Genomic DNA, 16,004 nt, shown 5'->3' with positions numbered 1-16,004 from the left:
AAAAAAAAAAAAAACAACTTCAGATAGAAAACAACAAAAGCAATAACACAAACACCAAAAACAGAAAATAAGAAAAACAATAAAATCACGTTTATCAAATAATATATATATATCAAATAATATATATATATATATATGCATGTATGTATATATATATATATATATATATATGTATATGTAAAATTCATAAAATTGAATTTCTTCACACTTGAAAATATACTTTTCCTATTCTCATTGTTAATGGGGCAGGTTATCCCAATATTCCATAAGAATCTTTCACTTAGTGATACAAGCACCAAACTTGGCACAAATGACATTCAGAACATGCATTTTAAGAAAAGAATGTTAGCCATCATAAAACTCAAGATGGCTGCAGAAGCAAACCTGACAATTTTCAATTTTGATGCTTGTATCACCAAGCGAAAGATTGTTTCAGCAATCTGCCCCACTATGTAAATTTTTAAGAATTATAATCACATTAATGCAAGGGTGTAATCTATATTGTAATGCTATCAGCGACCCCCACCCCCAAGTATTAAGAAATGGGGGAGAAAGACAAAAGAAAGGGAAAATGGGTTTTAAATTGTTTGTGCATTCACACAAAGGAGAGCCGAGGTGGGTTTTTTTTTTTTTTCTTTTACATGGAGGTCACCACTTATCAAGGCCCGGAAGCCACTCAGGGATAAGGGTTATTGCATGTACAGTAATCAATCGGATAGTATCGTAGTAATTGTTAGTATTGGAGATCTGATAAAGTGTCTTACTTAAGGGGGCGGTTTATCAGGAACTTGTTTATGTTGTAGTCAGGTGGGAAACAGGCAAACGGAACAGAGTTCCACAGGCGTTCACTTCTAAGAAAGAAGCTTTGTTCATGGAACCGTCGTTTTGATTTAGGCACAGATAAAGAATGGGGAAAATTATTGACAGTGGCTTCAGCTAGACGGGTGTTTTTGTGAAAGATTTGCGAGGGGGGGCACCAGAGATTGGAGCTCAGACGAGCACTTCTCATGGAAATAACGATAAAACAAAGACAGGGTTTATCAACGGTGAACGGGGACAAAAGATCGGCCAGTATATTTTACATGTGGTGGTGAGTTTTGCGCAGTCTTAGGTTTTTCTTTGTCTGCTCCTTCTACCTTTTCTTGGAAACCACTGGACCAATCTGGCTGAAATTTAGTATCGACCTTTGTTATTTTGTTATAAGGTGCAGCAAACGCAGTATTATGATATCTGTTTGATGCACAGTTACGAATTGACAGGGATTAATATTTAATGCAAAAAAAGGAGCACAAATTTAATCAAACTCAACCATAAATTTAGTATAAAGTGCTCATTTTCAGTCAATGGGTGCTAACTTTGGCCCATTTTTAACGGCTAAAAAAGTCTAGTTCATTCTGATGATTTGCACATTTTTTTTTTACTCACATTCACTGCTAACAAGGCATATCGCCACTTGGAAGCAAGGGGGCTACTATTTGGGATTATGCCCAGGAAAAATTATCAAGATGTTGGTTTATGTTACATTTGAACTTCTGCATAACAGTACAATCAGGGAAGCAGGTAGCAGGAAGGGAATTCCAAAGTCTAGCCATTTGAGGGAAGAAGCTAATAGAGTAGAAAGCTTTCTGGCATTTAGGGACCTCAACAGTGAAGGGGTGGGATTTTGTTGCTAAGCGGGTTTGTTGGATATATGCACATCGATATATGCAATTTGTGCCCCCTTAACATACATATCTCTGACAAACTCGCTTCATCAGAGCACATTCCATTAAAATACTTGTAAAAAAGGCACAGAGATGCAACATTGCAGTGATGGGACAGGGGTTGGAGCTTAGTTGACAAAGTGGGATCGATTAGATTGAAAACACTTTTTTGGACCCTATCCAAGAGGGAGAGATTAGTGGTAGATGTACCAGCCCAGATGTGGCAATAATACTCCATGCGTGGGCGAATGATGGCTTTGTAGAGGTACAGGATACACTCAGGTGTGAGTAGTCTTCTAGCATGATAGAGGGAGCCCACATTCTTTGCAGTAGCCTTCGCAATGTTCTGAATATATTTGTTCCAGTTCATATTGCCCGTGAACGTTAAGCTGAGGAGTTTGAAGGAAGAATTCTCAGGTAGGGAATTATTTGTCATGAGTATCGGTGGTTGGAGAGGTGTCTTGTAATTGTTAAAAAAAAAAAGAGCAGCTTAGTCTTACTAGCGTTAAATGTCACTATCCATTTCCGATCTTATTCCACTACCGTCTGGAAGTCATTTTCTAACGATTCAGCCATTGTCTTGGATTTATGTACATACGTTCTTCCCTCGTGCATGTTACAGAGCGTTGTACCATCAGCAAATGTGCCCATCTCGGACACAATGTTATTAGGGAGGTCGTTAATAAATATCAGGAATAATAGTCGGGGGGAGGGTATATGTACATCGAGGTGACACAAGTGCAATGAGTTCATCAGAGCACATCCCATTAAAATATTTGTAAAACAGGGACATTTCGATAGAGATTTTTTTTTTTCAAATGTGAAGAAATTCATTGTTTTTAGTAGAGAAACTTTTTCGAATACAACAAAGACATACATAGATTGATCACATATATATATATATATATATATATATATATATATATATATATATGACACATACTTAAGAGTTTGGGAACATTCCTTCTCGTGTAAGGCTGCAGCACTATGGAACTGCCTAGCAGTATATCTAGGAGAGAGAGAGAGAGAAGAGGAAAGATGGAGCGATAGACATAAATATCAGATTTGGGGATAATTTTTTTTTTTTTTTTTTTTTTTTACAATGCAATAAAATTAAAACTGTTTTTAATTTTAAAAATGCCCTCCCACCCTAAAAAAAAAAAAAAAAAAAAAGACTCCGCAAAGATATATGTATGTAGATCTTAATTAAACAGCAAATCAGTTAACACAAAAGGCAACACATTTGGGAGAAAGAAGAAACAGCCAACCAACAAAAATTTGTAGGTTATTTTATTAAAATATGTGACATTTCTGCATTGCAGCTTTCTTTGGTTTTCATTTTCAGAAGAGTTTAAATCTGGACAAAGGGGAGACAATCACAAATTTTACAGAACTTTTGCGAAAGTTTCCGGTAAATCCAAACAGATGCACGAAAACAGCATTAATTACCGGAACATTTACAGAAATAATTTTATTTTTAACGGAAATTTTTTTTTTACTTTGGAAAACAAACGGCATCCATTTTCAGAGAAAATTTTGCGGTTGCTTCCACTTGTCCCAAATCGAACTCTTCAAAAATGAAAACCAAAGAAAGCTAAAATGCAGAAACGCCAAATATTTTTCAATCAGTTTGAGAGCAGGAATGTCTTCCATCTAATACATGGAAAAATTGTAGCAATATTGGATGTGTGTGTGCGTGTGAGTGTATGTATGTATGTATGTATGTGTGTGAGCAAGTGTCTGTGTTTGCGCGAGTAAGTGTGAGTATGTGCGTGCACGCGATTTTGTGTGAGCAAGTGTGAATGCATGTGCGTATGTGTGTGCATATATGCGTGTGAGTGCGTGTGTGTGTGTGTGCATACGTGTGAGCAAATGTGTGTGTGTGTGTGTGTGTGTGTGCGAGCATGTGTGTGGGAGTTGAATAACGGAGAAAATGACATGTTGGATGGCGTTAAGAAATAAACATCTGAACTAGTGAGTGATGGAACTATTCCAAATTTTTCCCCGATTCCGATACAATTACCGATTCTGTTCTAAATTCCCAATTACCAATTGCAGAATATTGGATGTGTGTGTGTGAGAGAGGGGTAGAATATCGGAGAAAATGACATGTTGGATGGCGTTAAGAAATAAAAATCTAAACTAGTGCTGGGACAATTCCAATATTTTTCCCCTGACTCCGATACAATTACCGATTCTGTTCTAAATTCCCAATTACAGCGATATTGGGTGTGTGTGTGTGTGTGTGTGTGTGTGTGTGTGTCTGTTTGTGAGGGGGTAGAATAACGGAGAAAAGAAATTTCCGTTTCAAAAGATGAAGCATCAGCATCATATTTAATTTAACGTCTAACATGATGGTATTTTCGAAATTGACATCCGAACAAACTTATCTCTGGCCAGGTTTTTATTTTATCCCTCTTTCTCTCAAGTCTATCGTTATCACTTTCCATGTTTTCCTTAGACTTGTGAACTGAACCTGCTACCTCAACTGCCCTACTCGTACTAGCTCATGTGCTTATTCCGCCCTCCCGATATGATATCTAGCAATCCTGACATTACATTTCTCTGAACACAAGATATATGAAATTTAATTTAATTTTTTTTAAATTTAAAAACAAAAATGATCATGAAAAGAATTTAAAAAAAAAAAAAAAAAGGCAGGCATAATTAAGCAAAATCTTTCTGTTATATTTAACAATGTTTGCTTTTATAAATATACATATACTAGCCGGGGTACCCAGGTGTGTACAGGTGATGTAGTAAGGAACCCCTAGGGGTTGGGGGGTAGCAGGAGGTGTTAAAAAAGTGGTAGTGGTGGGGTGGGGGATCAAACAACAGTAGGCAGCCCGGGTGGAGATAGAGAAAAAAAAAAAGAAGTGGTAGTAGTGGGGGGGGGATCAAACAACAGTAGGCAGCCCGGGTGGAGAGAGAGAAAAAAAAAAAAAAAAGTGGTCGTAGAGAGGTAGGCAGGCAGGCTCAAACTCGTAACACGAAGGAGGAAAAGAACGTGAAAAAAAAATAAAAATAAAAAAATGTCTTAACTGATGCATCCATCACGAAACTGGAAGTCGAGACCGTTCGAATTAAGGGTAGACGATGACTTGCAAAAATGTCGACGAAAAAAAAACGACCCCCTCCTTCTAGAAAACTGCCCAGTTGAGGGTGAAGGAATTAATTTTTTAGGCCAATTTTTGATATTTGTCGGCTGAGAGACCAAGCTTTAAAATGTATCTGTTTTGTAGCACAAAATCAATCACTTAATTATTATATTATATCATATATATATATATATATATATATATATATATATATAGATTAATCATTTACTTGAAACGTACTCAGTTTGTATATACCAATCGTAATGAATTAAAACGAAATGAGAAGGAACGGTAGAGCGTGTCAGTTGCATGAACCATGTAAGTTGTTCAAAATTGTGTTTTATAAGTTTTTTACGTACTTCTACAGAATTGGGACAAGATTTTCAGAAATCGTAAAACTGAATTTCACATGAAAACAATGTTATCTACGTATTTCTCATAATTTTAAGATGATTATATCCAAAAATTACGAAAATCGATAAGGTAGAAAATTTTTTATTGAAGAAAATAAAAAATAGAATTTGATGAAAACGATCGTAAAACAAAGGAGAGTTCAAAAGGGAGGTAATTTTCCGTTTCGATTTAAACAAGATGGCGGCAACTTTTCACCAGCTAACACGATTAAAGTTGTTTTTTTAATAATTCAGTAAAATTCGAGTAATTTTGACTGCATAATTTGGAAGATACCATTGTAACTTATTAGAATTGATAAAAAAAAATATCAGTTGAAACCATTGATTTTTATCAACTACAAAATCTCGTCCCAATAGCGTAGAACACCTTTTTTAAGTAAACATCTCATAAGTATGTTACTAAGCATGCAGCAAAGATGTAATTTTGCAGACTTATTAGTCACAATACGAAACAATATAGTAATGGATACCTTTTGAAATATAATTATATTGCACTATATATATATATATATATATATATATATATATATATATAAATTCACCTGTTATCCTTTTTTTAAAAGATGAAATTGCCCGATCATTGAAGGCAAGATTTAAACAAGCAAGCAAGGATACTCGGACGGTCTACAGAGTTTTATAATTACACACACACACATATATATATATATATATATATATATATATATATATATATACACACACACACTTCAGAATAGTTTTTATTTAACAATCAGTTGTTATGGAAACGTGAGATTGTAAGGTTTACAAAATATTACTGGCAGTAATATTCTATAAGTTATCCCATCTAAACAAGAATTGCTCGATATGCAAGATAGAGCAAATAAATTTAATTGTAATTCAATGAATTTCAAAAAACTCTCATTGAGAAGAATTTCATATCAAAGAATTTTTATTATTCTAAGCAAGACAAAGAATGCTTTAGAAAGTTTATCTCCTTAACCTATAGGGTTTCGATGTCTACCATCTCATCAGAGGAGAGAAAATATTAGCAAATATTTATAAGGTATGCACCCTATTTGCTAAAGTCAGTGAGACATGGAAAGTCAAAGTCAAAATAATACATTTATCAGAAGTCCTGTAGTAGGAGGATTTGTTGCAAATTGATTCCAAATATTTCTCATGTTATATCTCTCCTCGTTTGGAAATAGAGTACGATTATGAATATCTCCAGTATCAAATAAGCCTTATACACCGTGAAATTTACTTTATGTATGAAAATCAAAGAGGGGAGATATAACATATGAGAAATATTTGGAATCAAGTCTCCCTTTGCTGTTATTTCAGATCATTTGGAACCATAGCAAGTTTTAATCTCCCCTCCATCAAGGCCAAGGCTTTGGGGGAATATCAGATATTTTGTAATTCGTATGCAAAACTAGGAAAACAAATGACTATGATTGAAATATTGGTAAAGGTGCAGTGTCTTTCCACCCACAAAAAAATCCTCTCTTATAGGTTTATGGGGGTGCTGAAAACAAAAATAACAGTAAAAATCCCAGGAAACAAGATATGAAGAAATTATAAAGTGAAAGATGGCTTTTCTATATTAATTTAACCTAAAACGAACATCTACTTTATAGCCAACATGGCTATAAAGTGGGTGCTCATTTTATGTTAAATTAATATAAAAAAGTGATCCCCTACTTCTGGAAACAGTAATGTGCGACCTTAAGGGCAAATATCATATAGCCAACTACACAATTCAGGTCATTAGCTTTCCAACGAGCCTTCATTTGTTAAATTCTGATCATTAGTGGGCATTCTGTGTATGCTAAACGTGAATGGAGACCCCACGATATTATCGTAGCCCTTTTGTTAAAACTGCAAAAGTATTTATCTAAGTAATCTGGTTAATGTAGTGTCAGAATATATCTGGTTATTACGGTTTATCTCCAGTATCCTTATAGAAGTCTGTGATATATTTCCAGTGTATGGACGCTCTTGGCACAAACGGAAACCCCATAATATCATTATACCATTTTTAGACAGAACAGATACTACCCTTGGACCCTAGCTAGAAGATTTAGAAGGTATATTTTCACATATAGCCCCCCCCCCCATTTTAAAATTTTGTTTATTACAGTTTATCTCCAATGTCCTTATAGGAGTCTGTGACGTATTTCTGGCCAGCCGGTGTGAACAAAACCCCATGATATCATTACACCATCTTTAGACAGAACAGATACTACCCTTGGATCCCAGCCTGAAGACCAAGAAGGTATATTTTAGTTTCACATACGGCCCCAAAATGACATCATTTTCATTTTTACATTGCGTCTTCAGTGATCGGGAGATCCTATTTATTAAACAGGAGGATAGAAGGCGATAACATACTACGAACAATAAATTAACGTATCTATAAACTAATTTAATGTTTGTAGTATGTTATCACTAGTGATGGGACGATTCCAATATTCCCCCCCCCCCGATTCCGATTCTTTATAAATCTCTAAACATTTAACTATAAAATTGTTATTTTGTCCCGATTACTGTAAAAAGCACATCTTAAATGTGAATATATTTTATCAAACGTAAAAACCCACTTGTGAGGGTGTGATCTAGAGATTTTAGTCTGGAAGTTTTAAATCAATAAATATTTATTATTACTACAAGCAGTGGATGATGTTTCTCAAACCAAAATCAAATAACAAAATGATAATTAAAGGAATCGGGTTTTGGCATCGGAAAATAGGCTCAAATTTTTCCGATTCCGATACCCCAAAAAGCTCCGATTTTACTGATTCCCGGTTCCAATTAATCGTCCCAACGCTAGTTATCACCCTCTATCGTTCTTTTGAATAAAAAGAATCTCCCGATCGAATAATTTATAATCTGGAAAGAAGTGACACATGTACGTACATACGTACGGTATTAATGTATAGATATAGAAAAGGTACATACTTAAGCGTTTGGGTAGATTCCTTCTCGTGTAAGGGTGCAGCACTGTGGAACTGCCTAGCAGTATATCTGGAAGATAAAGTACACGAGGATGATTAAAAACAACTCGGCGGAGATTAACAATTCTGACACTTTTCAGTGTTGGGGTCAGTTTCCCATATAAGTTAAACATAAAATGATCACTCACTTCCAAACCAGATAGGGTAATTTTTTTTTTTTTTTCATCATTCTTTGCCATTTTCTTAAGAATCTATTGTGAGTGGGTTAGGGTTAGAGTTGTTGGCAGAGGTTAACAATCCTGCCACTTTTCAAAAATCACTAAAAAACATGGCGGACGACCTACACATGACACTGAAAGTAATTAACGCTCTCTCTGACACGTGACTGGAATTTGTTTACATTTTTTCACTAAACTTTTATTCTTAACTTAAAAGACATTTGGTACTAGTGCAGTTTCACCAACGCGAGAAATACAAACTTTAAAAAAATTATATATATATTTTTCATTAAATTGTTCGGATGAAAGAATGGTTCGTACACTCGTGGCAAAACTACACAAGTATCAAAACGCGTTATGTTTTTTTTCTAATTTATTTGTCATATTTAAGAAAGGACCAACGTTTCTTTTTATTAACCTAAGTAGATAAATAAAATAAAAATGTTTTGTTTGTTTTTTTTCCGCACCACGTAAAAATTTGTTGTTCATTGACGTATGTAAAGCCAAAACAAATACACATATGCCCCCTAACTTCTGGTCACGTGTCAGAGGGAGCGGTAATTACTTTCAGTGTCATGCGTAGGTCGTCCGCCATGTTTTTTAGCGATTTTTGAAAAGTGGCAGGATTGTTAACCTCTGCCAACAACTCTAACCCTAACCCACTCACAATAGATTCTTAAGAAAATGGCAAAGAATGATAAAAAAAAAAAAAAAATTACCCTATCTGGTTTGGAAGTGAGTGATCATTTTATGTTTAATTTATATGTGAAACTGACCCCAACAAAAACAAACTAAAAGCAATTCCAAATCTAATACATTTTTGGTTCTTGACCAAAATTCATCCTCTCTTTAAAAAAAAAAAAGAAAAAGAAAAACCTGTAAGACGGAAAGAAAATATCGTATACAACAAATCATGTAAATTAATTCTGTCATTTTATTTCTTGGAGCTGGTCTTGTCGAGTTATAAAACACGCTTAAATATAAAATATGCATCAAGTGCGCTTGAATTATAGTTTTAAAAAATGGGAAATCACTTTTCTATATAATTATTTAATGTTATGTAATTCTTATGTTATAATTGGTAGCCATTTTATATGCACAAGCACATTTTTTTTTTTTTTTGCGTAATACCCGGAAAAATACTTATACGCAGAAAATTTACATGCGGTATTCGTTTTCAGTACACCCGAAAATATGTAGAAACCAAATTTTTTAAGGTAGGTCTACCAGGCCTTAAAAAGAGAAAAGACCCCCTCAAAAAGGTGGCCATTAGGTGGTCTACCACCCCTTAAAAAGAGAAAAGACCCCCTCAAAAAGGTGGCCATTAAGTGGTCTACCACCCCTTAAAAAGATAAAAGACCCCCTCAAAATGGTGGCCATTAAGCGGGACTCATTTTACGTTAAATTAATATAGAAAAGTGTTCTCCCACTTTTTGAAACAAACTTCTGCAGCCTTAAGTGCAAATGACATGTTACAATATTTTTGGAATATAATGGGTATAATCCCGCATAGTCAGGAGATTCTATTTATAAACGATGCTGCTAGGAACTGACGAATCGAATTAATTCACGTTCTGCTACCAACCAATCAGAATCCAGAATTGCTCCAGAAATATTAAACCTTTCTGTAGCAATTTTGCATATGTTTTTTCCGTCTCAACACAGAAGAATCTTTTGATTCCAACTCAAGAACTGTCTACTGCGAACCAGTCACCTTTCAGGACTTGTGTAGAACAACAAACCATTGGAAACTGTTCTGAAACTAAACATGGCTTACATTTCTAGATGTCACATAGCTCACTACACAATATGCATTAGCTTTCCAACAAATCTTCATTTGTTAAATTCTGGTCTATAGTCGCCGATATTCCGAAGTTATAAAATTGCCAACAAAAAAAATAGTATATTTATATATGGATATATCTATACTGGTAGCCAAATTGAATATTGAAATGCTCATATCTTTGGTTCTATATTTGACGAAACTACATGAAAATTTACAGACTTTTTGAAGATTATTTTAATATTCTATGCTCGAGCTTCATGACAATTGGTAAAAAAAAAAAAAATGTTTTCGAACTAATAAAATATGCCCAAATTTGCCAACATTTGTATATATAGTGTCCTGGCAGGCACTTGAGTCCCATCTGGCATCAATTGAAATGAATGGCTCTCGTTTTGTGGAGACCTCATGTTTTGACAAGCTTCTGGGCTTGACCTTTACTCCTGATCTGAAATGGAACACTTACATCAAATCCGTTGCCCAGGCCGCTGGAAAAATTGTGGAATCCTTCTATCGATCCAGTAGATATCTCATTGGGGATGCGATTCTCTATCTATATAAGAGCCAGGTACGTCCAAGGATGGAGTACTGTTGTCACATCTGGGCAGGAGCAGCTAGAAAGGACTTAAAAAATAGACTTCGTAGCCTCGTAGTAGATATCCTTTTTTCTTCCCTGCAACCTCTATCTCACAGAAGAGATGTTGCAAGTTTGTCTCTGCTTTAGTGTTATTTTCATGGCAAGTACTCGACTGAGCTTCAATCTATGGTCCCCCCTCGCCAAACTTTCACAAGAAACACTTGTCTAGCTGAAAACACTATCAATAATTTCCCCCACTCTTTATCTGTGCCTAAACCTAAACAGAGGCCATGAACAAAGCTTCTTTCTTAGAACTGCACGCCTGTGGAACTGTCTTCAGTTTTCTTGCTTTCCAGCTGACTACAATCTGACTGTCTTCAAGTCCAACGTAAACAAGTTTTTGATGAGTCGTTCCACTTAAGTTAACAAATTTACCAAATTTCCATTACTAACGATTACTATATTATCCAATTTCTACTGTACACTCTTTAACCCTTATCCTCGAGTGGTCTCTGGGCCTTGATAAGTGGTGATGCCTATGTAAAAAAATTAAATCAACATTTCTATATGGAAGTCACCCTTGACGTTATTCTTGCGTTGCCTACGCACAGTTTCAACATTTCAAAATTCAACCACTGAGATAAGACGCGCGGCTCTTTAAAAACAGACTTTTTTTTTCTCCAACTTTACAACATGGCAACGAAGAAAAGAAAAGAAAAAAAAAACAGCGAAAACGATATACTGAGGATGGAGTATACCTCTGAAATATATTTGTGATAAATTTCAAACAAGTAAAATATGTTTATTTTCCTAATATTACGTTGTGATTTGGTTTTCAAGCGCACTTGATGCGTATTTTATTTTATTCAAATTAAATAAACGTTTCCATATGGAAATCACACCCTTGACGCTTAAAAATATTTTAATTAATGCAGATTTTGTATTTATTATTACAGAGCCAATTCTCTATTGAATATTATATTGTACCTAATATGTAGTAGTGATTTAAAAAGATTAAAAAAAAAAAAAAAACTAAAATTGAATATGTATCGAAAATTTCATGAAAATCTGACGATTAGTTGACTTTTGCTAGATTTTTTAAACATGGGTCTTTTACGCCTTCAATATGATCATAGGAATGTTTTAAGGTGTCGATAATGTAAACACGATTTTGGTCTCGCATTTTCATTATTTTCGTATGCTGTAAAAATGTAAAAAAAAAAAAAAAATATTACAAGTACGGCCAAGGATGGAATACTGTTGCCATATTTGGGCAGGAGCTGCCAAAAACAACCTATCATGCCTTGACAGAGTACAAAATAGACTTCGTGGTTCAGTGGGGGATGCCCTTTTCTCTACCCTGCAACCCCTCTCCCACAGAAGAGACGTTGCGAGCCTATCCTTGTTTTATCGTTATTTTCATGGCAGGTGCTCGTCTGAACTCCAATCCCTGGTCCCCCCTCGCCAATCTTTCACGAAAAACACCCGTCTAGCTGAATCCACTGTGAAAAATTTCCCCCACTCTATATCTGTACCTAAATCAAAACGCAGATTCCATGAACAAAGCTTCTTTCTTAGAACTGCACGCCTGTGGAACTCTGTTCCGTCTGCCTGCTTCCCTCCGGACTACAACTTGGATGTCTTCAAGTCTAATGTTAACAAATTCCTAATGAACCGCCCCCCTAATTAAACACTTCATCAAATCTCCTCACTAACGTAATGTACTTGCAATAACCCTTATCCCTGAGTGGCTTCCGGGCCTTGATAAGTGGTGATCACTGTGTAAAAAAAAAAAAAAAAAAAAAAAAAAAGTTTATTTTAATCTTCTTTTAAATGGTACAACAGTTATGATGATAATATCAAATTAAATTACAGTCACTGTTAGAAATGCGAACTTTCATTGGTTGATAAGATTTTGATGTCATGTATTATTACAGCCTTTTTGATTGGTTGATTTAAAGTTGAACTCTGTGCGCGCGAAATGTTCAAACCCAAAAATCTGGTTCGCGTATACTTTTCTCAGAGGATGGACGGGTTTCTTCATCTCTTCTTTTTTGATGCACTAGGTACGGGCAAAATGAATGCCGCTGCTCAAAATGTATAAACATTTTGACCCCTCCCTTTATTTAAAAATTCACCAAAAATCAGGAAATTAACCAATTTTAATGAAATTTTCAGTATTTATCAAATAATGATAATCGAACCCATTAATTTTTTTTTTAATTTTTAGTGGTAAATTATTATTTTGTTTAAACAAAAAATACCTTTATCAATGTTATGGTTTTCAGTAGTAAAAAAAAAATGATTTAGTCAAATTTTTTTTATGAAAATAAAGTATCGTAAAATATAACAATTAAAAATAAATTATTTAATTTTTACAGGAACATTTAGGGAGTTGAGTTAATGCTTTTCGGGCACTCCCTAATTCTGCTACAAACATTATGAAAAAAGCCCCTAAAGTCCGTATTAATGAATTCAATATAACTTGAAGAAAAATGAATTCCTCTTAATACCGATATTATCATTGAATTAAGTGTTGTTTATTTAATATTTTCACAAAAAAAAATTATAATAGCAAAAAATATTTCTACATTTTTTTTTTTTAAATTACCGGTTTCACATAATTTTTATATGTATGATTTTAATATTTTCCTTGCTTACATAAATGTGAAATTTTCGGCGTAACATAATTTTTATATAATATTGAACAATAATTAAAAAAAAAAATTAATTTACGAACAGGAATATAGAAAAATAATTAAATTTAAAAAAAAAATGGTAAAAATTATACAAACGTTCAGAATAGGAATGTACGGATGCATGTCAGGGGAAAAAAAGAAAACTAGCACACCCCTTCGTCCCTTTTAATTACATGACGTCATTTTCACAGTCTTTCGACTGGCTGCAATTTTGGGTTTCCGTATATTCCATATTTACAAAACTTTAGTTGCTTGCGCTTTTGCGAACGGCAGAATCGCTCGGTTTTGGGTCTAATTAAGCTATTTTTTGTACAAACAAGGTGTTTTTTTTTTTTATTTATTTAATTCTATGTCTTAGGACTTCACTAATTCTCTTTGAAATAGACCCAGAAAACTAATATTTATCTTTCAAAGGATTTTTACAATGAATTTATTTAACTTCAAAATTTAGCTGAATTGTTTAGCTCGGTGTGAAAACATTTTTTTCCTTATGGGAATTAATTTTAGTCCTTAATCTTTCAAATACAATCAAAAAGTAGTCGGAAACCTACAAAATAATTATGATAAATCGGCTTTCAAAACTAGGTCCGCCTATCTTTATCCGTCCATTTTTGCCCGTACCTATCCCACACGGACTTATTAATCTAAGAGTGATTGGAGTCCTTTCTTCTCTCCTCTGAGAGACTATTCTGACTTAACTAATTAGGTTTCATTCCTTGACGTAATATCGTCTCCTTTAAATCAGCTGATAATACTGATATCATAATTCACTATTTGGCGGAACCAACCGCATACTCTATTGAAATCATAATTGAATTGATCTTTTAACAAAAAAAAAAAAAAAAAAAAACTTTACTCAGTAGGGATTTAACTAACATTTCGGGGCTTATACACTATTGGGACGAGATTTCGGAAATCATAAAACTGAATTTCACCAGAAAACAATGGTATCTACGTATTCCCCGTATTTTTAAGATGATTATATAAAAAAAAATTACATAAATCGATAAGGTAGAAAATTATTTATTAAAGAAAATAAAAATAGAATTTGAAGAAAACGATCGTAAAACACAGGAGAGTTCAAAAGGGAGGTAATTTCTGTTTCGATTTAAAAAAGATGGCGGCAATTTTTCACCAGCTAACACGATTAAAAGATTTTTTTTTCTTTTTTTAATAATTTAATAATATTCTATTCAAGTAATTCCGACAGCATAATTAGCAAACTGCCATAGTAACTTATTAGAATTGACAAAAAAAAAAAAAATCAGTTGAAACCATTGTTTTTTATCAGAAAACTCCATTTATCGACTACAAAATCTCGGCCCCAATAGTGTAGAAGCGGCAAAAATTCTTATGATGAATCACCTACCAGACTCAGCCGAGAGGCAAATTTCTCTCATTACATTGTGTTATATATATAGAGAGGTGGGGGTAAATCTGTGTCTCGTGTTGGATGGATCTACTTGATCAGAATTTTTGAAACCCCTAACACAAAACTGCGAATAAAATATAAAAATCTCGTAATTTCTCTGTTAAAAGTGGGTTATTTATTTTCTTTATGGATTATACTTCCAAAATAAACTATTACAGTTGTTTTAAAAGTAATAGAAATATTTTTTTTTTTTAAAAACAGTAATGAATTTTCCGAACTCAATATTTTTCAATTTTTAAACTTTAAAAATCTATCAAAATTTTTCTATTGATTCTATTTTTACCATATTTTCAGGGTCAATGTGAAATTTTATGTTCTTTCCAATAAACCGAATATAATATTTTAGACAAACGTTTTTTTTTTTAAATTCACGCCCCCCCCCCCATTTGTGTAAGTGTCACACATTTTCAAGTTTCTCTTAAAAAGTAAATAATTAATTTATGTTGAATAGTTTTATATATCACAAATTGAAGAGAAAAGGTCAATAAATAATATATTCAAATTTAAAACAACAAAAAAAATCCTTTTTTTAGAAATTTACCTGTAAAGTCCGAAGTTTAAAACCTTTTTAAAAAAAAAAAAAACACATTGTTTTTTTTTTTTTTTTTTTTTTTTTAATAAAACCTTGGTCCTTGCTCCTTTAATTGAAAAAAAAATTAGGGCTTGAATTACATTTTTCGAGGAGTTATAAGCTTGGAAAGATGGGGTGGAATTATTCACTATTTTCACGAAATCTCTGACACTGCTACGACTTGACCCCCTTTTTTTTTTGTTGAAAAATTTAAGTTTCTATTAAAAATTATTAATATATATATATATACATTATATATATATATCAACCTGCTTTTAATATGATACAATTCATGGTTTGATCTTTCTAAGTAAATCAAAATTTGTGCAGAAATATTGGATTTTAATAGATTTTAATTAGTTTAAAAATAAAACAAAAACAAAAAAAACTTCATGTCTGATAGAACTATTCTGTTTAGTAATTACGCGTTTGAAATATTTTCTTTCAGAAATAAATAAGTACATAAAACAGCTGATGCTGAGAAAAATAATGATAAATAAATAAAACGAGACGGAAGTGGTGATGGTGATGGGGCTAACGAAACCGGGGAAATGTAGTGCATAACGAGACCGGGTAGGGATATCTAATCTGA

General features: G+C 33.5%; 1 protein-coding gene across 2 annotated transcripts in view; it reads right to left on the bottom strand.

The window, feature by feature from the left end:
• The window catches only part of LOC145268839 (MAPK regulated corepressor interacting protein 2-like), a 74,243-nt gene that overhangs the window by 29,797 nt on the left and 28,442 nt on the right, over positions 1–16,004 (bottom strand). Inside the window, exons 3-4 of one of the 2 annotated variants that reach the window (XM_080124506.1) lie at positions 8,137–8,202; positions 2,647–2,712 (exon numbers count right to left, since the gene is read on the bottom strand). In XM_080124506.1, coding sequence (XP_079980632.1) covers positions 2,647–2,712; positions 8,137–8,202 — 132 coding nt within the window. The remainder of the gene's footprint in view (positions 1–2,646; positions 2,713–8,136; positions 8,203–16,004) is intronic. The other variant, XM_080124507.1, reaches the window with a different exon arrangement.

This window comes from Euprymna scolopes, chromosome 44 (genome assembly GCF_053919585.1).
Source record: "Euprymna scolopes isolate OS-2025 chromosome 44, ASM5391958v1, whole genome shotgun sequence".
NCBI classification, from domain to species: Eukaryota; Metazoa; Mollusca; class Cephalopoda; order Sepiida; family Sepiolidae; genus Euprymna; species Euprymna scolopes.
The sequence above is the reverse complement of the archived record's forward strand: the minus strand, read 5'-3'. Positions and strand labels throughout refer to the sequence as shown.